The sequence below is a fragment of the Atractosteus spatula genome, chromosome 4 (genome assembly GCF_055471065.1).
Source record: "Atractosteus spatula isolate fAtrSpa1 chromosome 4, fAtrSpa1.hap1, whole genome shotgun sequence".
Taxonomy (NCBI): domain Eukaryota; kingdom Metazoa; phylum Chordata; class Actinopteri; order Semionotiformes; family Lepisosteidae; genus Atractosteus; species Atractosteus spatula.
Window position 1 is genome coordinate 35291290 of NC_142709.1, and position 27888 is coordinate 35319177.

The 27888-nt window shown below is 37.6% G+C and overlaps 1 protein-coding gene across 1 annotated transcript; it reads right to left on the reverse strand.

Moving 5' to 3' along the window:
* rrp1 (ribosomal RNA processing 1) lies at nucleotides 1–27762 on the reverse strand. The gene is made up of 16 exons (XM_088914046.1): nucleotides 27608–27762; nucleotides 26990–27072; nucleotides 24872–24929; nucleotides 22665–22750; nucleotides 21459–21520; nucleotides 20779–20908; nucleotides 15901–15965; nucleotides 15016–15200; nucleotides 14353–14459; nucleotides 12219–12316; nucleotides 11408–11427; nucleotides 7542–7679; nucleotides 5583–6199; nucleotides 4578–4736; nucleotides 2043–2106; nucleotides 1–421 (listed from the first exon to the last, which is right to left on the reverse strand). Exons 1-16 carry the CDS (start codon nucleotides 27735–27737, stop codon nucleotides 234–236), a joined length of 2190 nt encoding a protein of 729 aa, XP_088770172.1. The 5' UTR covers nucleotides 27738–27762; the 3' UTR covers nucleotides 1–233.
* Nucleotides 27763–27888: the final 126 nt, after the last annotated feature.

Genomic DNA, 27888 nt, shown 5'->3' on the forward strand with positions numbered 1-27888 from the left:
GACGTGTGGCAACACTATATTTTTTCAGAAACCCACAGCTTGTACATTCACTTCAAGACAGCAGAACAACCTTGATAAACTCAAAGCTAAAGCAGAACTATTCGCCACTAGGCCTTAAGCATGGTAAACAGACTTAAATATCCATCATTGAGAATTTTTTTACAAAACACTTTAAAAAAATATGAAAACTTTTTTATAGATTCTCTTTTAGCAGAGCCCAAATAGTCTAAAGGCTAAAAGAAGTCTGAGGCCTTGGGTCTGCTTTTTCCCTGCAGAGGGTTCTTCGCCAATTTTCTCCGAGGTCCGGGCTTGTCATCAGGAGTCTTCAGGACCCCAAACAGGGGCTTCTGTTGGGGGTCAAAGACCACACGGGACGTTCCTGCCGGACTCACCAACAAGCTTTTGTCAGTCTTTTTGAATTCTGAAAGGAAAATAAAAACATAGCTGTAATGGTTGTACTCTATCTGCCAATAAATGCTGTTGGATAAACCATTTACTGTCTGGACTTTGAAAAGAGCTCAAAGAAAAGCAACAAGAACAATTCCCATTCTCATCCATAGACAGTTGTCCTCCACAGGGCATAAACATACTATCAGTCACTTCATTTTGCCACCCTCTTTTCAATCTTAATTTCTTCTATTCCTGAAGAAGGGTGAAGGCACACATGGAAACAATCTGAAAACAGCTGATTAAATTACAATCCAGCCATATTCTTTTTCTGGAATCCTTTAAGAAATAACTGGAAATGTTTCCGCCTTGTGGGGGATACCCACTACACCCGATAACATCACCACCTTTAAAAGATGCTGCACAAGGCAGTCTGCAGTGCTTTCTGAGATCCTGGCACCTGACAATGAACTAATCACGACATTGACCACTGCTGTCTGAACTGCAACAGCAACTCAGCTGAAAGGCAGAGAGACTGTATGTAAATTTTTAATCACTGAAAAATATATACATAGACACTGTCGACACCACTGAATACCAATAAACCTTGAGCACAATACAGGTAGGTGGTCTAAGTCTCTCCATCTAAGCTTCATCTTGAGACTAAGTTATCAAGTCCTGAGACTCCTTCCAGTGGAAGACTCAACTGCACTGCTAAAAACGGAACACTTCCCTCCTCCTTTGCCCAAAGGAACAGCCTATTGCAACAATGAAACTGTATATTGTGTTCTTTGATCTAAAATCTTTATATACAACACTGTTCTGATTCCTAGTACCCCAACAGTCCCAAATACTAATTAAATCAATTCAAACAACCAAATCACTATAACACCCATATATAAACTCAGAAGATTGTCATTTACAATTGAAGGAATCAAACCACAGCATTATTTTTTTATCAGGAAAACAAAGACCCACATCAATACAGCAGTGGTTATTAAAAACAGCATTCAAGACTGAATTTAGGAAGCAGTTCTTTACAGAAGAGTTGAGAGTGTCTGGAATAAACTACCCTGCTATACTGCAGAAGGTGACCTATTGAGATTGTAGGACTTGCTCTGTGTAAAGGATTTCTTGTGTGAAGGACATGCTATATAGACACCTGTTATTGTCACAAAGAATCTGACAGAGTTTGAACAAGCATGTTGACTCACATACTGTATTTATGGAAGTCTGTAAGAACAAAGAAGGGTTAATTCTATATTGATCCTAAAACACTAGCTTCTCCAAAGCCATTTAGAGTACTTAGAGAAAATATTTTAAAAGTATAAAAGGTGCTTATGAGCAATAGCAAGCAGATCAGACAGGGAGAGAATCACTTTGACATTCTGATCTCCAGGAGGCTCCTTCATTACGAAATAAACCTGTTTCAAATCTTCACTGAACTACACTGTGATTCCTTGAATCTCTACAAGATCAAGTAAGAAAATGGTTTCAAGAAGCAAGCAAGTCAGCCCCTGAAAAGAAACTCCTTTCATTTGTGAGATATGCTCTTTGTTGAAAAGGTGCGATCACAGTTTCACTAGGGCTCCGCCTCACGCTACACATACAATGAAACAGCCAAAACCACAGAGATACTCAGCAACAACAGGTACCTGCAGTCTTGTTGTTCTTTAGTCCAAAGGTGACTTTCTTAGACTCTTTTGGTGTCTTGAAACCCTACAAAAAAAAGTCCATGAGTCATTTCTTTACAGATACCTTTCCAGCATGCCCGGAGACGGCTTATTAACCAAAATACTTCAACAGTAGAAAATGAGTCCAGCTTCATTAGGCCTTAAGATCTAAAAGGACAACAGTGACTCTAGCCATGCCAGATACTTTGAATAAGACTGCTGTATTTACATGCAGTGCCTTCAGAAAGTATTCAGACCCCTCTACTTTTTCCACACTTTGTTGTGTTGTAGACATATTTCAAAATGGATTTAAATTGATTTTTTTTTGCCATCAATCAACACACAATACCCCATTATGACAAAGTGAAAACACGTTTTTAGAAAAAAACCTGAAATCTCTCATTTACATAAGCATTCAGACCCTTTATTCAGTACTTTGTAGGACCACCTTTAGCAGCAATTACAGCTGTGAGTCTTCTTGAGTATGCTTCTAGCAGCTTTACACACCCGGATTTGGGCAGTTTCTCCCATTCTCCCAGCTCCAGGAAGAGTCTTGATAGTTCCAAACTTCTTCCATTTGACAATGATGGAGGCCACTGTGCTCTTTTGCAGATCTATTCATTGACACAATCCTATCTCGGAGGCATACGGAGAGTTCCATGGACTTGTACATGCACGGTGAACTTTGGGAACTTCTAAAGACAGGTGTGTGCCTTTCTAAATCATGTCCAATCAAGTGAATTTGCCACAGGTGGACTACAATCAAGTTCTAGAGACATCTCAAAGATGATCAAAAGACATAGGATGCATCGAAGCTCAATTTGGAGTGTTATAGTAAAGGGTCTGAATACTTATGTAAAAAAGTGATTTCAATTTTTTATTTTTAATACATTTGCAAAAATTTTCAAAAATGACACTTTGTCATTATGGGGTATTGTGTGTCGATTGATGGCAAAAAAGAATCAATTCAATCCATTTTGAAATAAGTCTACAACACAACAAAATGTGAAAAACGTGGAGGGGTCTGAATACTTTCTGAAGGCACTGTATATTATCACCAGACATCCGAGGAAATGAAAAATTTTACTCCAAGCTTTTCCAATTGCCATTTTGGAACGTATATGGTGACAGAATACTGTAAAAAGTCTGAATTATCTTTCTGATATTTAGAATAACTTTATGTAATTAAGCAGCCTATGTTCAATATAACCTAAGAGAATCAAACAGGTGAACATATTAGACTAATCATAGGCAGTGGATGAGGTTTCTTAGCACTTTGCAAGTCTCATGTCTGAGTCTTCACATAGTTACATTTAAAATAAGAGTAATTTTACACCCCATGTGTAAAAAAGATTAACCTGATTATTAGGATTTCAAGGCTTTTAAGGTACTTTTAAATTTCCTGTGCTGTGCATTCAATGCATATAAAAATGTCATACTAGAATAGTACAAAAGAAACTTTGGTCCAATCACCCTTGCAACGCTTTAAAAAAAACAGCTCAGTACTTTTAACTAAATCGGACCAATTCATTCAGCATAGTCTCATTTAAACTATATAGTTTCAGATTTTTATCAACCTAATTTGCAACGGTAACTTGGGAATTGACAGAAATAAGAGGTTCTTAGAGGCAGGTCATGCTGATTTTGCGTGATGAGAAGCATGAGAAAATTCCAGAACATTCCCCGACTGTAACAACCCCCTGATACCAATCCTATTGAAAATCAGCAGAGCATCATCACCCTCCTCGCAGCCTCGAGTGAAGGCAGCTCAACTAGATGTAGCAGACCAGCCTGTTCCTGCTGTTCTTTCTGGACACAGATGCCAAACAGATTGTTTGGTGAGAGATCCTACTGTTGGTTCATGGGGGTGCATGGCAAATACTAAAGGTCAAATAAAATTTAATTGAAGGGATAATTCACTGCTTCAAATACTTATCATACAAACACTTAAAGGGGATATATGGAAGATGGGCTCTGAAAATAGGGAATCATAGGCAATAATTTTTTATTTGTGTATGTGCGCTAAGTTTCAGATTTAACTTGAGCAAACCACAGAAGCAAAAACAAAGAGGCATGTTATTGCAGTAACACATATTGACATTGTGTGATATACACGAAAGTGGACCCAACAGTAGTTGTTTCAGCTTGGGACACTCATAAGATACATGACTGTTCCTCACATACAGAGGAAAGCTGCACATCACAGACCAATTTTTATGTTATCTTTAACATTAATTTATAATTAAGCCTTATGTCAGTTTAAAATACTGGAAGAACAACTACAGGACAAATATAAGGCACACTTCACCAGAACAGATGTGCCATTAAAAATTCCTCATTTCTAAGGAAATGTTCTCAAAACTGTGCTCCATGGAGCAGTGAAATCTGGCACTACGGCCAAGACAAGCCAGACCTACTCACATGACCCAACAAACTAACACTTCCCTTGCAGCTTTTTAAGATAATGAGATCAATTTGTCTACATAAAGCTGAAAAGATAAAAACTCTAAACCATACCTTGCTTGACAGAAATGTTGAGCCTCCTTTACGCTTCTTGAAGAATAAGGGAGAAGGCACAGAACGTCTTCCGAACTTCAGGAATTCAACCTCTTCTTCCAACTTGCCCGTTTTTAGAGGCTTTTTCATTCTCTTCAGTTTTAAAGTAGCTCCACTTTCCTGTGACACAGAAGAAATTTGGCAGACAGTGGTGTCAAGGCAGGCTTGAAAAGAGATCACAGTCCTCCATGGGATAAATCTCTGTAGACTTTTGCTTACTTTTCTGATTGTGTTTCAACTGCCAAGTTTATTTATTACTGTAAGGTCTGTGCACTACATCTGATTTTCAAAATCATGACTCAGCATTTACAATCAACATGTCCTAAAATGTTCACTGTAATTGTTGAGTCATAAAAAAGCCAGTACACTATGTCCTAAAAAAGTTTTAAAAAGACCAGTCTAAGGATTTGTGAAGTTCAAGGCCTATAATTCAAAGATACAAATAAAAAAAAATGTCTTAATTTTGAGACATAACATCTATTTTATGGGATTTGTCACCCATATTACAGATGTTACATCCCTTCACATCAAGAGATTTAAAAAATGCTGAAGTTCAAAATTTCACACCTATTGCACTATGAAGATTGATTCTGTCAGATTTCAAATGTAAGCAAGGCTAGACCAGTTCAGAACTGGGAAGTAAAAACAAGATGAAGCTGTGTAGCACAAAGTTTGCTAATCCCACTTTTTCAGTTAAATTCCACATCAAGCTTGCTCATCTCCAGCCTAGCAAAGTCTTCCCCTCAGTTTTACTAGTAGAGCAATTTCTCACATCCCACTGCTCTGCTGGGGTGCAAAATGGCTTCTGTGAGTCAAGATGTAAGGAACTAAAAAAAAACATTTTTAAGGCCAGAGTTCTTTTAAGGGGCCAAAAGGCAAACCCTGGAAAAGAAGCAGCTGTAGCTCCTCTTATTAAATCCTGTATGTAATTAGTTGCCAGGATGGTTAAATGTTTGAAATCCTTACTCTGTTCTTCTTCCTGGCCTTGGTTTCTCTGTAACCATTCAGCTCACTGGCCTCAGCCTGCTCTTCCAGCTTCTTCCTCTTATGCAGTTTTCGTTCACTGTTTTTTTCAGGCTCTGCTTCCACAACCATTTCCTTCCCCTGGGCCTGTGGCTTTGTGCATCTTGCATCATTTGCTGGTGGGTTTTCAGCCAGTAAAGCCACAGTGTTGACCTGCTGCTTCTTCCTCCTTTTCTTAATTTTCAGAGAAGTCTGCTTCTTCAACACACACTGTTCTTTGCCCTCACCCTCACCTACAACCCTCTCCTGAGAGGGGACCTTCTTTTGTTTCTTCTTCATTAGTATTTCTCCAGCCTCCACCTGCCCAATGCTGCAGGAGGACTCAGCCTCAACATTGGGTTCCTCTAGTTTCCGCTTTTTCTTAAGCTTGAGTGTCTTTTCTGCAGGGTAAATAATTGCTGTAGTTTCAGGCTCTTTGTCCTCAGTGGAAGGGCACTCTTGCAAGTCTGGCAACCTCTGAGTCTTCTTTCGCGTTTTCTCCTTTTTCTTCTTCTTGGCTGGGACAGCTGTCGGCTCTACTGACTTGGGGTCGGAAGCCTTCAGAGGCCTTTTTTTTGTACCTGTCAAAACCAACACACACAATCAATATCAGAAGTTCCCATTTAGGAATATCACAACTTGCAGTACTTCAATCCAGCTCAAAGGAACTTGTGTAAAGTAAGATTTGATAACTGTGATTCACACTCCTGCATCCCAGTTTAGGTTGGAACACATTCTCATAATATGGAGCTTTTGCCTAGAATGCTCTGAGAAAGACTTCTGCAGACAACTCCAAGTGTGAATAAAAGGAGGGAGGAAAGGTGACATATAGCATGTTTGGATGCTAGTAGCCAACTAATCTTGTGAATTTAATCCACAGACCTTACACACATCCCCTTGATGTTCGTTTACCTGACCCTAGCATTTCACATTCCTTTTACTTTTCTCACTCCCCTCTCCTCCACAACCTGAAAACAACTCTACCACCAAAACACTTTGTGCTTTCCTGTATTAACCCGGGATTAACCTCTGCTTGTCCTCTGCACACTGATACAGCTCTATCCAATTTATAATTGTAACCATTCACAGTAAGACAGTGCATTTGTATGATTGCAATGCTCGGGTTTCGTCTCAAGAGATATTTGAAAAAACAAATTATATACATATATCAGAGTAAGGCTCTCATTGGAAGAAACCCATTTCCTCTCTGATGTCTGAAAGTACCATCCATTCATTCATTAATTTTCCAACTGCGTACTACTGGTGAGGGTCGTGATGGTAACAGGCAAACCAGACTTGCCTTTTGCCAGACACAGTCCCCAGCTCCTCCTGGGCACTGGCACTCACTGTCTGAGAGCTGAGCCGAGAGATATAATCCCTCTGGATCCAGAGGAGCAGCAACTCTACTCCAGGATCCTCTCGGATTGCTCCTCACCCTGTCCCAGGGAGTCAGCCCCGCAGAAAGCTCATTTCCAACTTGTACCACAGATCTCATTCTTTTTCGATCACTATCCAAAGCTTGTGACTGTAGGTGCTGATGGGATCCCATCATGGGATTGTGTTCTTGTTGTGGAGAGGCTTGAGTGCCCTATGGAGCCTTAGAGCTACATTGTCCCAACCCTGGAGCTGAAAGGAAATGTTTGCTAAATTCTACACTATCCTTCAAATTCTGTCATAAAATGGACAAATACCACTGATCAAATTAAATACCGTAAACCTCAGGGTTTATTACTGCACCATTTAACTTTGCAAATATTTATATACAATGCATTTTTCTGACAAACATTAATAGGAGATTAATCACCCATCTTAAAAAATAACTAAAGCCAACGTATTGCATGGTGTTCTGGATAGGTCAACATTCACTGAAGGATCTTTGCTCATGCCAACAATTAAAAACAGTCTTTGGCTCATGAGGTGTACCTTGCCCCTTCTCTGCACTTGCTGGGTCTTCCTCCACATTCCTCCTCCTCTTCTTCTTCAATCTCTTGCGATTGCCGAACACATCATCATCTTCATCAGTGGATACCTCTTCTGTGTAACCGTCCTGGGGGAAGACACCTGGAAAGGCAGGAAAAACAATGCAGTCATTCAACACAAAGCTTGGACACTCCTTCGCTATTGTCTCTTGAAAGCACCATGTCAGACCTCATCAGTCACACTTCCTGACTTCACCTGTATTTCTTTATTACAGCTCTGTAGATCTCAGTTAAACAAATTATAGCAATATTTATTCATTTCAATGATTTGGTGAAATGAGGGCCCCCAATTTGTTGTATACAAGTATTAAACACCCTACATATGGTATCAGCTGGACCTATAATGTCTTTTACCCATTACAAGAAAGCTGAGTTTTTAGTCTCTTACCAGATTTCTAGTACAGACATTATTGCCACCTACTGAAAAGATGGAAAACCTACACTGAAAATATTAAGTACAACTACATCTGCATAAATTACATACACTTAAAAATAATGACAGGCATTTTTGGCAGCATGATCAACTAGTCAGCAAAAAGCTTTTTTGCTGTGATTTTTGTATGACTAGAACCTTGTCTGAATCCTTAAAGGTTGGTATATCTGAAGATTAGTGCTAAATAGCAAAATGGCACGTGATATTTAAAATTGAATCAACTGAATAAGTTTTTGTTATTGCGACCAAGAAAAGGAATAGGCAAAAAATAAAATGTGTACTGTTTTGAAAAAAGTACAGAAGAAAAGTGTTGACTAAAATTTTCCATAAACCTGAACCATAAACTTAAATTTTTAGTATGTTCCTTACATTCAAGAACAGAGTATTTTTACACCAATGGTTCAGACAACAATAAACATTAAGTTCACTGGAAGTTTTTCTTATTCTAAAAAAAGATTTAAAATAAGCTCTAGATAAACTTTGTATAAAACTTAAAATTTCAAAATCAGATTCTGAAAAGCTGCATTTTGATTACAATAACCCAGTGGTTCTCAAACTGTGGTACACCAGATGACCCTGGAAATTTGTTGTGTACACTGAAAAATTGGGAATTAAAAATTATGTACATTTGTAATCTGTAATTTATGTTATTGGTTTCAGAAAGCTTGAGACAGGTTTTATATATTTTTATTTTAATAAAACTAGTTTATGTGTCAAATACACAGCCTACGTACTTAGCTAAGTTGATACAGTGTGCACTAATACTGTACTTGAGTGTTCATACTCCTCTCGAGCTTTCAGAGACACAGCTTAGCGCCACATTCACTAACAGAACAAGTGATTGAAAATGGAATACCTCGCAAAAATCATTATGTCATGGCTGAAAGGAACAGACGCCAAGGGTACTGACGCTAGATCACGCACACCCGTTGAGCACAAGGAGGATTATACATCTGCCACTAGGGTTACCAAATTTGTACATCAAAAAAAGAGGACACCCTGAGGAACTTATCTGGGAAGGGGTTCAGGATGGTGAGGGTTTTCAAAATATCCCATGTTTTATGCTCACTGGTAAAGTAACTGTGATGATGTTTAACTGTGAAATGCATAAGTCCCCTATGCTGCAATAACAGTATCCTCTGTTTTGCTAACCTCATTTTACAAAAGAATCTGTTAATTTGGTTGACGAACTCTCTCCTTGAATTGCCTTTTTGTGGTTGTCTGAGTCAACATGAACTTGCAAGTCAAGTACACCTTTATTTGCCAGAGACAAAAGTACCAGGCTTACGCTCCAAACATTCAGCTTCCCAGTCTTCTCTACCACTTCGAAAACATGGAAATGTTATTTTTTAGTTTTGCTCTTTTAGTTTACACTTTTGCTTTGGCACTGTGTTTGAGGGTAGGAAAACGAGAAACAAAATAGGGAGCCTTTCAAGGGAATGCATCTGCACTGCAGAGACTGAGTAAAGACACTGATATTGACGCCTGATTTTGCTCTATCATGACATAATTATACACGTACAGTACGAAAACTGAAGCGAACTGAAGAAGTTAAGAAATTCTCTCTCTTTCCAACTATCTTTATAAGTTTTAATTATTCTTCATGGTGAAAATAATGGGATCAAAATCCCAACATTTCTGCACATCTGAAAATTCCCCCTGGATGGAAATATAAGGATCAAAATAGAGGACATGGCCGGGAAAATCCAGATGTATGGTAACCCTATTGGCCACCGACACTAGTTCTTCTGATGAACCTGACACAGACAGCACTGCTAGTGTTGGCAAGCATCGGAAAACGGCTACAAGATGGTACAATCCAAATTAACTAAGTGCTCAGTGCTATTTTTATTATATGTGTGCTCATGTTGGTCATTGAGATTTTCTGTGGTTCCTATGAGAAGATGACTTGTAGGTGGTACTTGGATGCTTTGGTTTGATCAGGGGTGGTACTTGGTCCAAAAAGTTTGAGAACCACTGCAACAACCTATCACTAGTACACTCACTTTAAAGGGATATACATTTCAGTTTTCTATTAAGCAACAGAAGAACTACAATATGTTCATAGTGAAAATATTTATAATTTGTATTACATGTCAAAATCAAAGTCTTTATAAACACTACCAGTATTTAAAATATAAACAACTCCTTATATCTAATTGAAAAAAAATTGTTTTCTCTGTAACAGTCAGGTGTTGATCGTCACAATGACTTAAGCGCATCAGTTCTTTCCTACTGTACATTCATTTACATGTGCATATACATGAGTATAGTACGTCTCTCAAACAGAAGCATATCTGCATAAACAGGGTAACAACTTGCCCTTCAATGTATTTCCAGCAAAATAAACTATTCTCTTGCCTGGAGTGGTAGTGAAATGGAGAGACACTTCCTTGCTAAACCTGCTAGACAGGAGTTTCTTCCACTGGGACTGGAAACAGCATTGTCACCTGCCTTTCAGAAGAAGTCCAAAGAATGTTCTCCTCTAAGGTGTGCACATACTTACCATACTTTTTATTATTCCATTCTCTGACAAAGGTGTTTAGTTTTCTTTGCTGAAATCTGTCCTCTATTTCAGTAAATTGTGAAGTTGTGAAATTCATGCTAATGTTCCCAGTACAAATTAAATCTGTCGTTTCTAAAATAGGTGGATATTCCACTATTCTATGCAGATTTTAGTCAGTCCTGCTCTCAGATTAACAGGGTCTCATCACACAAAAAATCTCCCTTTAGTCAGGAGGTTCAGAAATACTGTAGCACAAAGGAATACAAGAGTACATTTGCTGTAGTACTGTTTAAGTAATTGGTTAAACAGTACTACAGTACAAAATTGGTTTTGATTTTGTGCTTGCTATTAACATTGAAGTTAAGTCATTTTTAATAACTTTTTTTACATTTAAAACACACTCTGTATCTTATCAAGACAGGAAGCGATCTTCTTAGAAATTTAAAGACTACTCTGTAAAAGATGAGCTTAGTGTGGTGAAGTACAGGGAGTCCCCAAATAAATTTCCCCATTGGAAATTAAGTTAATAAACAAGCGATTGAGAAGAGCTGAAAACACTTGGACAACACAGACATGACATTTAAAAAACATCATTTAAAACACTTCATCATAGACAAGGTGAACTATGGAATACAGAAATGTCAATTTCACTTTATCATCACATCTAATTTTAGATCAATACCAATTTCTTGCTTTCATCACCAGTACTATCATTTATCTTCCCACTTATAATTTTAAAGATTGCAAAGACATTTCAATATAAACACAGCAACACAGAGGACAATGGGACCCATAAGAGTTGCTTTGTATGCTGAGTGGCTAGTGATGTAGTTAAGTTTGAATTTTACAACACCATAACAGGAATCCTTACCTTCACTTAGGTCTTGAAACCTGTGAGAAAGAAAAATACAACAAATTAATTGCTCATCGTTATTGTGCTTTGCAATGTACAGAGAAACATTTTAATAATTAAGAACCTGTGTATAATTGAACACTTCAATCGCTTGTATTTCAATTATTTTTCTTCTCCATGAAACTGGATGGCTGCACGTTTCCAAAGCATTTTTAATCTAGTAATTTCTTTTTAACATTTTTATTCCTAAAATCACTTTTAAATTCCATTATGCCACCCTGATTTTATTCATCTACAAACCTTTGGAACTTTTTTTAACAGAGACTGTCAATCACGACCATCTGTTAGTCTGTTAATACTTTCTATTTGATTCAAGCACACAGAATAATTTATACCTAGAACTTTTACATAGCTTTTAGGCCTAAATTGATTGCTTCAAATTGAGTGAAAGAGGTTTCAAACAGAAGTTTGAGAATGTGTTTGCAGTACATTAGCTTTCATTTGCTTATCATTATAATATGCATGTTCTGGATAACTGTGTCAGATATCTGTATAGGTTTGGAATTTAATACATGATAACCATTTCTCAATGGACTGCTGAAGTTCAAATGCAATAAATCAGAGACCACACAGACTGCAGATGTTGCTTACTTATTTGGTTAAACTCGGCATTAAAAAATAACACTAATAACAAATTTGTGTAAAGCTTTGTGATATTCTATATTCTTAAAATATAACTATGTCCATAAAATGTGGCATAAAGTCAAAGAAAAGGCATTTTCTAAAAGAGACAACCCCAGATCAGTTCTGAAGTAGAAGCGTGACATACTTCTTAACCAGCCTGTACAACTTCTTCCTGTTTAAGGGGGGGGTGTTATTCCGGCTTGTCAGCTCAAAGAGACGATCAGCAATGGCCTTGTAATCAAACTGTAACACAAAGATATTCTGTGAGCAGACCTACACAACTACAAGGAGACACCAAACTGCCAGTTTCACAATACTGATATAAAGGAACTACAACTCTTTGTCCACCAAGAGCTTGCAGAGAGAGTAACATGACCAACATTGTGACACAAGGGATTCAATCATTAATTTTAATTGACCTGCAAATGGATAAAATGAATAGGCCACATAAATGCAAAAATTAAGAATAAGAAGTTAAAATCAAGGTAAACAATCAAGCTCTTAACTTGTAACTAACTGAATTACCAATTACCTGAACACAACACAAGTTTCCCAACAGATTTATTCATTACAACAGTAAAATATAAAGAAAAAGCATCATATAACAGAATGTGTTGGAGATTAAATAATGTGCTTCACTTAAAAAAAAAATCTAAAAATGGTAGTCTAATCAACATAGCAGTATATTAAGGGTTACATTTATTGTTTTATAATTCTATGCCAAACTATTGGAAAGGATGTTAAAGCAAATAAAATAGATCTGCTTGTTCAGGATCACTGTATTGATGCATGAATTGCTTTTGCCTTAGTTTAAGCTGATGAATTGATCACCTGACATTCTCTTCCAGAATTTGCAGATACAACACCAAATTCGTGGTTCTCTCAATGATGGTGTGCTATCTGGGTCCAGAGGCAGCAAAGCAGCCCTAAACTCTAATACTTTCACCACCATGCTTAATGGCCAGAATGTTCTTCTGTTGGAAAAGCAGTGTTTGGTTTTCATCAAACAAAACATTTCTCATTGCAACCAAAAAGTTCATCTGTCCAGAGAACATTTTTCCAGGAGTCTTGTGGATCTTCTAGGTGTTTTCTAGTGAGCTTGAGACTGGGAGGTAGTTGAATCAACAGCATTAGCCACACTAAGAGACTAACAACGTTTGCTCTAAGAAGGATCTTGGCATGAGGACTGATTCTGGGAAGAGTCACCATGACCTCCCATCTGTAATTTACAATTAGTGGATGGATGGAGGCCCAGAAGTTTAGAAATGTTTTTTTTTAGGCCTTTCCAGACTGAAGAACATTAATGACCTCTGAATGCATTTGATCATGGCATGTTTCCAAAAAGTTATATGCTGAAGACCATATTAAAACTTTCTAAACTTATATAGGACAGAGCTGCCAAAACTAAGTCCTCATTTACTTGCTACTCAATTATTTAACCACTGGCTTGTAATTATCCCCTTTACATGATCCTTGAAGTTCACTTTTTATTTCATATATATTTTCCACTTCAAACACACCTCAAAAAAATGAATTTGTTATATAAACCATTTTGGTTAAGAAAAGAATCTGTGATTAAACAAATATATCACGATAAGAAACGAATTCCCCTAATTTTATAGGGGATTCACAAACTTATCCTGAAACTGTAAATCATGTTTATTTTTTAAAAGTAAAGTTTTTTTATATGGAAAGCTTTGTTTATAGCATTGTTAAAAATACTGAGCTCAAATTGTAATTGTAATTTAATACCAATTTATAAAAACCCAGAAGATGTCATCGTTTTTTTTAAATGCAGGTTTGTGGGGGAGCTGGAGTCTATTGGTACAAGCAAAAGGCCCAAGACATGATCCACCCTTGGTATTAAAGGGCAACAACAGACGAGCACACACCGACCGCAGGGACAATTCGCCCAGAAGCCAATTATACTACCAGTATGTGTTTTTGGACTGTAGGAGAAAAGCGGAGCACCTGGAAAAAACACATGCCAATACAGGGAGAACTTATAAACTCCATGCAGGTAACAACCCAGAGCCAGAATTGAAGTGCAAATTCAGTAAACCCTGTTCATATTAAATGCTTCTTCAAAAAGAGGTTAGTACTCTAAAATGTGTTTTGTTACTGGGTTTGGATAAGCACATTAACCAAAATGATTTTAGTGGATTGACAGTGTCTTACACAATTTCTATTGCCAAACAAGTGCCAATCCACTATTACCTTAATACTGCACGCTGTATTTACCATGTTTTTAAACAAACGAGTATAACAAAAAGGCTAACCTGAAGCACAGGTCCTATACCATCCCCATCACCTTCAGATGGTTCATAGCCATTTTCCAAACCAACGAGGTCTTCATATCCCTCATCTTCCTCAGCTGCCATTTCACCTACAGCAGATAGAGCCCAATCTTCAGTGATATGAAATCCTGAATAATTCTACCACCTCAACAGGCACATTTCTGTAATAATGTAAGACAGTGTGGCAGCTATATTACTATTTGACAAAAGCATTCTTACACAAGCCATTTTAATCAAGCTTGTTGACTCAACCATTCAAGGCCCCTGCTCAACATGAAGTTTGAAGTTTAGAGTTCATATGTACATTCCAGCAATCAATTTATTTGCACTGACCACAGAAAACAAGATTTACCTGCATTTTTTAGGCTCTTGAGACAAATGTGATTGTTACTTGTCCCTTAAAATGTCTAAAGGTCTTTAGTTTTTCAAAGGTGGTATACTCCTTCTGATTGGAAGTCAATATTTCATCACACTTGAAAATTCTAATGCCAGTGTTGTACAGCAGATATTAATAGCACTGCATCAGACAACTGTAAATAACGTGTATTTACTCTGGCAGTCTTGCAAGTCGCTCTCTTAGAAAATGGGGGCTAATACCTGAAGAGCATTATAATCAAGCATAAAGCACACATTACTAGTACCTACCATTTATCTGTTCCTCTTGAGAATCTTTGGAGTTTTTCGTAGGATCTTTTTCTTCCAAGTCCAGTTCATCCTCTGAGTTATTCTCTAGTTGTTGAAGCTCCTTCATCAGGTCCTCAATGGCGAAGGGAGCCTGGTTAAGAACCTCACTGAAGATGTTGTTGCAGATGGCCTGCAGCAGGAGGTGGCTGCAAGATGGAGAGGAGCTGATGGAATACGCTATAGCAGAAGGACAGGGCTGATTGCACATGAAAACTAGGACACTCATTTTTGTTACCAGCAGTTAACAGCTTGTTAGCAGTTAAAAACCTGAATTTTATAAATGAAATAATAAAGAAAATTGCACTTAGGAATGAAAACAACTGACTGGTGTGCAGAAAAAAATGTTACTAAACCTGTCAGACCTGTCAAAAACTGGCTTGGTGAAATAACTTGACAGTAGTACCTAAGTGAGTCAGATGTTGTAAATTCTTATTTTCCTGTCCTTGTCAGTTATTTTTTCAGTGTATTGAACACAGATTAGAAGGGAACGCTGGGCTTTTCTTATTCAGGACAATTTGGTTGTCAACTTTCCCCTGGTTAGTAGCTTTTGAACGGACTATTACATACTTGGCCGCAGTAAAGGATTGGAAGGGCAAAATACAATGGTTTGTTCATGTGAAGGTCACTCATTAACGACATGCAAGGATGACTCAGTGAAAAAGACCTTGCACATACAAAGAGTGAAGCAAACGACAAAACAGTAGGGAGACGTAAAGGCTGTTTCTCTGCCACGTCGACAGTCCCCAAATATACTAGGTCACAAACACAGCACTCACTGTGCAACAGCATCTGATGGAAACATTAAAACATTTCTCTTGAAACATTAAAAAATGAAACTGCACTTACTCCTTTGTTTTTGCAGCCACTTTGCAAAATGGATCAATGAAAATCAAGTTCTGTTGTGCTGTGAGCTGCAATGGCAAAAGGTATACATTAGCTTGACTAAATGTAGCAATTTTGACTAAAAAAGAAAAGTCTGACACTTTAGTTAAAATCAGACATGGTATGCATCGCATCCCCACCTTGTGCACTTGTGTAACAGGGGGCACTTGAGGTTTTTGAAAACTGGCATTTAGTGTTATTTTCTTAAACCTTTAAAATAGTTACATTCACACAAGTATTAGCAGTATTGACTCCCAGTGTTGGGAGAATCCATCTCAATTACTTTCAGGATCTTAAAAACCGCAAAAGCAAGCCTGATGAGAAATTCTGGACTGGATAGCCATTAAAAAACTTAACTGTTACATCTTGTGTTTATATTAATGGCACAAAAGTTAGATGAAACATAGGTGAATTAAATGAAGGTGATTTACTTCACAACACAAATGTAATTATATATAAGGTTGTCTTCTCCTTCTTTGTAAATTATACACTCATAGTGCTACTCTATTAACATCACAAACTGACAGGCATCAAACACTGTTTATGTGTAGCTGATGAACAGAAAAATTCTTAATTTGGCTTTTATTAATTTTTGCTTTTATCAAAAGTGACTTAAATTTGTACCTATTTACACAGTTGTGTATCTAACTGGAGTAATTCATTTGAACTACCCTGCTGAAGTCCAACTGCAGTGCCCCACCTGTGTTTTGAACCCACCAACTTCTAGCTCAGGTCCAGATTGCTAAACTCTCCTCCACACCACTGCCTCCAGAGATTTCCTCTTGAATTTCAAGAAGTGCTTGAAAATGAAACCCTGGCTAGCTTTCAGTTTGCTCCACACCAGTGGTTCCACACACAGCTGCCTGAGCACCAAGAACATTGCCATAGCTCTGTCTTGGTGTCTTACAATTTTAACGGTTTTACTATTTAGGTTTGAAAAAGGAAAAATTGTATGCTAAAGATATTTTAATGTTCTGAAATGTGCAAGGAAGTCTGTTGTGGCATACTGAAAGCGTTTCCTGCACCTGTTTAGCTACCCAACAAAAAGGAGGCAGTACAAACAATTTCTGATTTTATTCACAATGTTATGTGCCGCATTTGGATTGTTAGAAACGAAGGCATATGTCTGCCAGAATTAGCAGCAATGTATAAGTATAAGGAATTATTATTACAGCGCTTTTCTGGACACTCCACTCAAAGCCTTTTACAGGTAATGGGGACTCCCCTCCACCACCACCAGTGTTCAGCCCCACCTGGATGATGTGACACCAGCCATAGTGCACCAGTATGCTCACCACACATCAGCTATCAGCTGGGAGGAGAACAGAGTGATGAAGCCAAGTGATGATGGGGATTATTATGGGAAATTTTTGGCCAGGACGCTAGGATAAAACCCCTACTCTTTTAATGACCATAGATAGCCAGTGCCCCGGTTTTATGTCTCACCCTAAAGATGGCGCCTTTTTAAAGTATATTTTCCCCATCACTATACTGGGGCATTAGGACCCACATAGACCACAATGTAAGCGCCCCCTACTGGCCCCACTAACACCTCTTTCAGTAGCAAAAGAGGAGGGAAATGCCAGCAGCCATATCACTCTGCAACTCACAACTGGCAACCCACTGAATCTAAGCAAGTGTGAGCCTGGTCAGTACCTGGATGGGAGACCTCCTGGGAAAATCTAAGGTTGCTGCTGGAAGAGGTGTTCGTGGGGCCAGCAGGTGGTGCCCACCCTGCGGTCCATGTGGGTTCTAATGCCCCAGTATAGTGACAGAGACACTATACTGTAGACAGGTGCTATCCTTTGGATGAGATGTAAAACCAAGGTCCTGACTCTCTGTGGTCATTAAAATTCCCAGGGCGAAGAGTAGGGGTGTAACCCCGGCATCCTGGCCACAAATTTCCTATTGGTCCTTACCAATCATGGCCTCCTAATAATCCCCATCTATGAATTGGCTTCATTACTCTGCTCTCCTCCCTACTGATAGCTGATGTGTGGTGAGCATTCTGGCGCACTATGGCTGCCGTCGCATCATCCAGGTGGATGCTGCACATTAGTGGTGGTGGAGGGGAGTCCCCATTTTCTGTAAAGCGCTTTGAGTGGAGTGTCCAGAAAAGCGTTATATAAGTGTAAGCAATTATTATTATATGTACAATGTTTTTGTAGTACAAGACAAAATTAACATGGCTCTATAGAACTATAGAGGCATAAAGCTCATTTGCTATGGCAGCCAGATTTGATATAAGAGTATTTCAAGCAGGCTGAGCATTACATAAATTACCAAAATAATAAGTACTACCATTATATAGTATAATTTGTAGTGTAGTTTTCGGTATCAACTAGTTAAAATGCAATGACTACTAATTTAGCAAAATGTAAAATATGTTTACAGGATGTTGTTTTAGTATTATTAGGAGTGATTTAAAAATAACAGATGTGATTACTGTACACGTAAAACTGTTGAGAAATTGTCAAGGCATCTTATTCAAGAACTAGTGAAAATAAACAAGCAACTACATACACATACATACAACACTAATTTAAAACAAATTTTTGCTACAACAAAGCAAATATTTTAATGTCACTTTCCTTCATATCCACATATGGATATCCACACTGGGTGACTTTCTAGACCTCATGATTCATGTACAAGCTTATATACAGAAAGTAATGAGAATTCAATTTCTTTACTTATAATTTTACATCTTGAACAGTGTTTCAGGAATGAATTAGGTTTACAAACTGAGGGATGGGTACATAAGCATATAAATGGGTCTCAAATTTATGTTATATGGGCTCTGGGATTAGTGATGAGTATCACCTGTAAACTCTGCTTGAGGGACTGATAACACTAACACAGCTGCTGTGAAGGTAAAGCAGTATACCTTGTTTGCAGAATTGGCAACTGAGAATCAGAATTGGTAAAAGGCACAGCATTGCTATTGCTCTTTAGTACAGCAACCTATTGTGCAAATCAAGCATGTTGACTTGCTATTCACTTCTATAAAGAAACAATTTTTTCTCTTGACCAACACTTTTTTTCATTAACAATTACAAGGCCCTTATTGCCTGTTCAAAAATCAGCTACAGCCACTACAAAGCGTAGTGGGCAAGTATCTGAGGTCATAACTGAGCCTACAACTGGTGGGTCGTGGGTTCAAGTCCTCGATGTAGATGATGCTGTACCTCAAGGGAAATACTCTACCCTTGGCATATTCATACACCTGGATGCTTCTTACCACCCATGGGTATAAATATGGATCAGCATTTTCTAGGGATAAGCCCTGTAACATACTGGTATGCTCTCGGGGGAGGATTCATGTGCTCTCTGCTTAAAAGAAACCAGGATAAGCTCTGACCAGATGAGCTCTTGTGGCTTGAAAACAAATGAATTACCTACAGTTTCACCGAAGCCAGTGGTGGTTTAATCACTGATGTTTGTCAAGAATTTGAGGAGAATTTCAGAAGAATTGTGAGCACACAGGTCTCATATTGGCAATTTTGTCTCCACCATTTTAGAAATAAAACACTTTATGTGTTGGCTATCCAGGGTCAAACAAGGCATAAACTGCTCAGACCAATGGCTCTGACTACAACTAGCACAAGGCCCGGACAAATGGGCAAGCATACTTCTGACACCCTGATTTGAGCAAATTAATATTGTTTAGGTTTTTCTCTTTATTAGAGATGCTAATCCTGATCTCCTCACACAAGTTCACCCAGAGAGAAGGCTCTTCAGTCTGTTAGCTGATGTTAGGCTGCCCGCGGGGAAAAAAGGCCCAGTCGACAGGGAATGACAGGCAGCTCTATGCTTGGTTTAATGGAGAGAGAGCCTGTAGAATTTCATCAGTAGATCAAAAGGTTGGAGGTTTCGCTGCTCTGTATAAATAGGGTGCTGGATATTGGACAAATTCTCAAGGGAGGTTTTCCAGCTTCCCCAGGTCAGTGACAATGCCAACCCCAGGTTCTGTACTTGGCATTAAATCATTTTAAATGTGTTTTAGCTTTAAGTTCACACATTTAATGTAGTAAAGTACAGAGCTGCAGACAGTATGTATTTGTCCTATATGTGAACTATGGAAATCCTCATTTCCACCTGCTAAAAAAAGGAGTGTTTAGAATCATTTCAACAATATCACTGATAGAAAGGTAAAGTTTAAAGGGGGTCTACAGTCCCAATTTTTCAGATTAACTATTATAACTCTGTAACAAAATAAATAACACTAAAAAAAATAAATGTCAAATTAAGCAGAAAATTTTGAACTTTGTGAAAGTACCGTAGGTCGCCATGTTGTCGCATTCTAGTTTCCACGTGTTGCAACGGGATGCATCCCATCCTGCTCACTAGTCATGTACAAGCAATTAAATACAGGTTGTGCAGCAGACATTTCACAGCAGAAATGTTCCAACGTGATCTGTATGCAGATATAACAAGTAGTATCTGTTGGCAAAATCATCTCCAAATCTAAAGCAATTTATCTATTGGATTAAAAGAGATACATCCTGCTTGTTTACAGTGTCATGGGGCCTCGCATATCACCATAAATTTTGTTGCCTTGTTCTGAATAGCAGACTATTGTTCTGTGCATACCTGGAAATGCCATCTATTTGTGAAGTCAACTGGAGGTTTTACAAGATGCTGTGTACATTTTACTTTTATAGCGATTTGAAATGCACTCATCAATACCGATTCTAACCCCAAAATATGAAAATAATTTAGCAGTTTCCCTTTAGCTGAACTAAATGAGATTTTAAATTGGTGTTGTGTAAATTCTTACACTCCCGGGTAATACAGTGGCCTCTGAACTGTAAGATATACTGTGCTTTTGTGCTCCTTTACCTCCTGTGCTCCAACAGTCGCCAGCTCAGTCATGTAAATATCCAGGATGTGGAATTGGACCCCACATGGGCAGCCACTGTTGCTCTGGAGAACGCGAACTGTAAGCAATTCGGTGAACCTCTGCACGAGACTAAATACACAACAGAGAGCCCAGTATCAGAGGAAAAAAATTGCCATCTTCATTGTTGCCTGCAGACTCTCAGCTACACCTTTGAAAAATGTATTCCTGAGTGATGTATAGGAGACAGGGCTTGCTCCTTTTCAATATCTATCAAATGGTGCAGCAAACACTGTTTGGACATTCTAACATTTTTGCACATGTACAGTACCAGTCAAAAGTTTGAGTACACCTATATACACTTGTCTAGAAACACTTAATATTTAATTATGTGACGTGTACTTATAATCTTAAGTGAACTGCATTGAAAATGTTAATTTTTCAATTTCAATAAAATGAACACCCAAAGCAAGCAGACTTGTCTCAGGAAATCAGTTTTTTTACAATATAGATCTTATCTCTACTACTGAGTCTTCACTCAAATTAAAATATTTTAATTGTGATTAGATTTGTTCTGTTTTGAATTCCTCACTGTTGTTGATTTTTTGTAGTGCCTTACAGATGGAACAATTTTTTATTTTTTCTCAGGGCTTCTAATTTGAAAAAAACATCCAACACTTGCCTCTGGTCCCAGCATCTCTTCTTCAGCATTTCAAATGTTTGTCGGAAAACCATTCGAACAAGCTGAAGAGACAAAAACAAAAAATGGGTTCAGCCTCATTGGCCAAAAAATACAAGAAACAAATTTAGTTTAGCAGCTCTATCAAATTCTGTTCATTAGCACAGTGACTCTGGTACCAGAAAGCTATAGGATCTTTTACATTTCCTACAACCCAGCAACCAGTTACTGAACTGAGCCAACAGCTGGCTCAAACATTACTGCAGATCTCCCAGCCAGCCCAGTCATCAGTTCAGTTGATCTCTCCATATTCAAACAACGTCACTGATTTCTCAGGCTTGACTTTCATGAACTAGTTACCCCCCTCACTATTTATAATTAGTTATTTTTAGATTAAATATTCTCATTGTTGACTCGTTTTACACCTTCACATATTAAATATTGATATAATATAGTTTTACCAATAACTTTATTTCAGATTTTTTCTAAACTACATTTTCACAACAGCAGCAAGTGTTCTCTCCAATGATCATTCATTCACATTCTCTGCTCCAAAACTCCTCAGAGGGCATAGAACCTCAGCTGCCACTAACTATTGACCCTTATCGGCTATACTTTATAATAGTAGTATATACTATTAGTAGAATATACTAGTTTATAATAGCAGTAGACTGCATTTCTGATCCCAAACTATTCAAAATCACTTAATATATTAAAAGGTAGCAATTTAATATTACCACCAAAATGTCAGCCTCTTACATTTTTTAAATGTACCGTCATAGGTTTGATTGGCTAAAAACATGCGGAAATACAAGAGTTTAATATTAAGTCACTGACAGAAGATTTATATAAAACAAAAGACTGGGATAACCAAGACCACAATGGCCAAGGTGATGTTAAAAAAGGATGCAGATTTGCAGAATACAGACTATGGATATGAATGTTGCTCTCCAATGTCACTGCTACTATTTGTTTTATAAGAATCTTACTTCCTATGATGTGCAAAGCTCTCTTCCAAAAACAGGTATAATGGATCTTTAGCTTTCAAATTAACCATGTACTCTATGTAACATCCTATGTGATGGCCAAAACTGTATAATTTGGAACACAAGATTAATTTAATTTCCCCTTCTTATCTGTAGGACTTATATTCCTCCAACCAGGACTTGTCTACTAATGTAAGAGGGGACACTCCAACACAGCACCCACCATGTAAAATTTGTCCATTCGAAGTCTGTCAATGCCAGTCCACTCACGGTTCATGGTCTGTAGAAATGTCTCTACAAACAAAAACTCTGGAAAAAAGAAAACAGCTGTTACAATTATCTTTAAAAATTACTAAAATGTAAATGATACTCATAAAATGTCTTATTATTTTTCACTCTTAGAAATTAGTCAAGTAATAGTAGTAGATTACATTGGTAGATGATTTTGATTCCAAAGCATCCAAAATCACTTCACATATAAAAATAGAGCAATTTAATCCACCAAAATGTCAGCCTCTTACAGTAGAGTATGTAATGAGGTAAAGGACTGAAATCTGGTCTAAATTACCAACAAGATATTGTGGTAATTGTGCCACTACTGTTACAACAACACAATGTAGAGCAGCAGCTAGGTTTTCCTCAGAGGTCTTGCATCACAGTATTAACCATGTTCAGTTTTGCTTAGCTAATGCAATCTGCAGTTATCAGGGTAGGGTGGGGACACTACTGCCAAACTACAGTACAATAAACCCTTGCTTTAACAGACATCACTTGTGCTTGGGATTTAACACACGGATCTAGAAAAGGTCCTCAAAAGGACAACTCACTTTGTGTCTTTATGTACATGATTTACCATTTGAGATTCCAAAATGAAATAAATGAACCTATGGAAAACCTTTGAGTGTATACACTGAAGTGATAAAACCTTTCCATAAAACAATGAATTAATTAATGATGAAGACATCAGATCACATACAGCGCAGACATTTATATACATTCAGTATACATATACACAGTATATATTTTTTCTCACTAATGTATTTTTTGGGATCACATTATCTTGTTGGTAATTTAATGGACAGCCAGCAATATCAGACACTCCTTCCCCGCATTCCTCTATTAAAGAAAGCGTTAAATGCAATATAAAAACAATAAATTATATAAATATGTACTGTATGACCAGATAAGTTTTTAAAAGCTGCATCTATTTTGTGTTTCCATGTCTGTAGTTCGAAATGTATTGTAATCATGTTTTGCTTGTCCCTCATTACTAAAGGACATTACATTGAGATTTTGAGCCATCAATATATTTCAGCCATGAATTTCACAGGGTCACAAATAACTAAGACTACTACTTCTGAATACTTAAAAGTTTAAAAAGTCTACAAAGAACCTTGTAGTCTGGGCTCTGTGACCTGGAGCTGAAAGTTCTAATACAGACTCTGCCCCCAGCTTCCATATTTCGGGTGAGCTCACACCCTAAGAAGGCTCCACAGCTGAAACATTGTGTTTTCTTTCTTCTCTTTTCGGCATGGAATAACCTATTACTTGTTACTTTGCAGCCTACGCATGCTGACGCAGCTACCCACCTGAACTACTTTTAAAAACTATATCTCTTTGAGCATGGAAGGCACCCAAAAACTGCCTAGATCAGGCTGTCCCTCCAAACTGAGCATCTAGGCAAGGTGAAAAATGGTCACTGATGCAACCATGAGGTCAACAGTGAATCTGAGATATAGAGTTCAATGGCTGAGATGGGGAAAAAATGTGCATAAGTCAACAAAATCCCCTATAGATCACTTCAGAATGCTAGTCTGTATGGAAGAATAAAAAAAAACCATCTCAAATCCCACATTTCTCTATAAATGATCACCAAGCAACAAGAGAAAGCTTGAGCAAATCTGCCAAGAAGAATGGGCAAAAATTGCATCAAGCCAATGTGCAAAGTTGGTAGAGACTTGGCCAAACAGAAATATTGAGTTTACAAGTCTGAATACTTAACATATTTCAGTTTTTTTCTTTTTAATTTCTGAAGACATGTACTTTAACTTAAACTTGAGTCTTTCCTCTATATTCTTAGTAAAATATTAAGTTTAAAAATGGTGTATTTTCAAGAAACGGTACACCACAAAGTGTCTGAATTAATTCGCAAGAAACCTTTTACTTTATCATACCATTAATAAAGCTACTTTATATAATTGTTCAATCATAGAATGAAGCATCTTATCCAACACTTATTTTAATACAGAGTCTGTTTAACCTTTAGTAAATTGGGTCTAGTGATGGGACATGATGTTTAAGAACTATGTGATTAATATAATTTAGGTGAAAACAAAAACCCCCAGATGCTCCTGCCTATGAATGAATATCAGAAAAACACAGTGTCCTACTTTCGGAGTGATACCACAAGGTACTGTACAGACAACTTACTGCTGTCCATACTCTGGAAGACATGAATCAGATTGGACAGAACAGCAGACAGCTCTTCCTGCAAACCAGAGCAGAGAACAGACAGCTTATTAGATGTAAATTCCTTTCTGGGAACTGTTACGTTACAATTACAGCACATTCTGATCCAGAAAAATGAAAAAACAGCAGAGGTTATTTCTTCTCGCACATACTTTACAAGGATTCACTTGGCAATCTTAGTACAATATGAAAATGCTTATGTGTGAAGTAGGTACCACCTACAAATATCAGAAATCTAAAAAAAAAAATTCTACTCATTTAACAATTATATTCCACTGTTGAAATAAAGGAACAGATCTTATCATTCACATAAAATGTAAGTTGCAAAGTCCTAGAAAACCTCTTAGATGTGCTCAGAGAAATCCAGTATCTACAGCTGTTGTTCTGAAGCAAACACAAAATGGATTTAGAGTGAACCATTACTGCTCATTTTATTCACTCCTTCAAAGGTTATTTATTCAGCTCATCAATTTGAAATTCAAAAGCATAAAGGTCCTTTATTGAATTAATCTGTTTACTTGTTGGTTTACAATCTAAGTATGTTCCTCCCTCATCAGTTGTTGAGACTGTTATTAAAATACATTTTATTTAATATAATGCTATTCATGATACATTTTCCCAAGGAGTTTCACAAAAAAAAACACAGACAGGCTTACACAAATAAATAATAAAACCAAAACAAATTGTGGCCACTGTTGCCAGGCAGGCAATACACAGCAAAGCAAGCCAGCTGGAGCAAACAGCGAGCTCAGCAATGGAAAAACATTTTGATGCAGCCAACAGTAGAAGCAAAGGTATATAAATGCATTTCAACATCACTGCCTGATGTTCAGGGTGCTGCATGCAATTAGCATAAAAAACTAGAAAGCAGGAAACACTATACTGAAAGTCACTTACGAGAAAACTTAAGTGTTTATGTTTACACTTTTATCCTGCACTCATGGTGTGAAAACAATACAAAGGTGACTTCCGGTGACGCAGTAATAGAGATGCCGGCATAACTTTTTAGCTCCTGGTGTTTGAGAGTGAAACCCAACAAAATTCAACTATTTAAAAAAAAACAATTTTACAATCCAAATATGAGTGGAACCAAGAAAGGTCAACCGAAACAAAAAGCACAAGAATCTTCCGAAGTGAGAACAGATGACAATGACCACTGCTCCCCAGAAAACAAATAAAAAGGCAAACTAATGTAATACGTAATTAAATGTGTAACACTTAACAAAGGGATGTTATGTTAAAATTGTATAATGCACTATTGGTCACCATGGTACATAAAAATATAACTGCTGTAGAATAAACAGAGAAACACCCAGATACAATATGGGCATTGAAGGAATATCTTGCACAGACTAAAAAAGAAATGAATTTCTTGAGACAAAAGCCTATGAAGAAGCCATTTAAGGATTGAAAAACAAAGGCAATGAAAAAGGGCCAACCCTTCAGAACGGAGAAACGTGAACCTGATGACACTAGTGGAAACAATGTAGGAGAATGGAACGGGCATCACAGCCAAGTTGTTGAAGCTGATTCCTTAGCTTCTTAAGAAATGGCTGAATGGGATACTTGGATCAAATAGCTACTAACTTGATAAGTTAATACATCTCTGCCAGCTACAAACTAGGATGTAAAGATCTAATTCATCTTTCAGAAGGATAATGATCAAAAGCACAAGACTTCTTTATAAAGTGATTTTCCTGCCATTCAACACTGGCCAGGTAGCTTGCTGCAGACACCCACAACTTTGTGTAAAGATGGTCCTCCTGTTCTCAGTTTTAAATACACTTCCCCTTAAGTCCCACTTCTGTTCTATTGCTGGGTTTCACTGTTAATTATGAAAAGTCAATCAGTTGACCTTGAATTCAAACAAATATCCCAACCAAAAGAGGTTCATTTATCCACTGTAGAAAAAAAACGTAAACGGCCAAGACTGGGAGATGTAAACATGGTTCTCCTCATTGTTAAGATGACAAAACCCAGGACTTGGATGATCATTAGTGTGCTTGGTTATTTTTCCTGGAGAGACCTGGAAAGTCGCTTCACTGCGGATGACATTAGGATTAGGATACCCTGACTTACCTGTAACAGGGGTTTGTCTTGCATCCACATGCAGTAGAACAGACCCTTCCAGATTTTGAGCAATTCTTCCCTGGTAAACCCCCCTGCAAAGAGCACACAAGTTCTGATATGATGACATATCTTAATTGTGATCACACGCAAATCGTAAAATTCCTTCTTCACTGAAGTTTTTACCACGTGTCGGTGAGCACTGACTACTATTTTCAGGCCGTGATAAAAACACTACCTGTATAATTCACCTAGTAGCATATTAACTAAACACGAATAAAGGTCACAGATTAGTTATACTACAAAACCAACAATACCAGAACAAACGCGACTGGATTTACACAGAGAATGCATTTGAAAAGCTTACATCCACAGTAACTTTGTTGAAGTTAACGTCCACGTATTAGAAATGTAGAAGTGCATCACTTCAGCAACTAAAGTGTACTGACTATTTCTTGATTAAAAGCAATGGAAACTGCTATTTAATAAAATCCGCTATGTGTTACAATATATAGGTCCAGAAACGCATTAGTACTTTTGGGGAAAATGATAGAACTCAACAGCCCCCACGTACATGATGTAACTACGCTGATTACTCCACCAATCCTGCCCGTTGACCAATATATTTACCTTTTTGCTTCTGTGAACGAATACCAATATATTTTTTCAGCTTCTTAATAGCCCTCGTTCGAATGGGTTTCTGGTTAGAAGCCAGTTTCTGAGCGAACTGAACCTCAGGACCTTGCAGTAGTAACGCCATCTTTTTCTTTTTTCTTCACGTGTGGGACAGGGATTCTCGTCTCCGAAACACGTTGTAAAACAGTCGCAGTATGATGACATCATCACTGCCGGCTCTGCGTCCTTGCTCAAATTCTTGAGTGGACAGAATAGATCATTGTATTCTAAAGCGA

What these genes read in the sequence shown, in the direction of transcription:
- rrp1 (XM_088914046.1), bottom strand. Translation starts at nt 27,737, where the DNA reads ATGGCGTTACTACTGCAAGGTCCTGAGGTTCAGTTCGCTCAGAAACTG. An exon ending in TCGTTCACAGAAGCAAAAAG is followed by an intron (nt 27,073 to 27,607) that starts GTAAATATATTG and finishes TGCTCTTTGCAG; the next exon opens with GGGGGTTTACCAGGGAAGAA. An exon ending in AAGACAAACCCCTGTTACAG is followed by an intron (nt 24,930 to 26,989) that starts GTAAGTCAGGGT and finishes TCTGGTTTGCAG; the next exon opens with GAAGAGCTGTCTGCTGTTCT.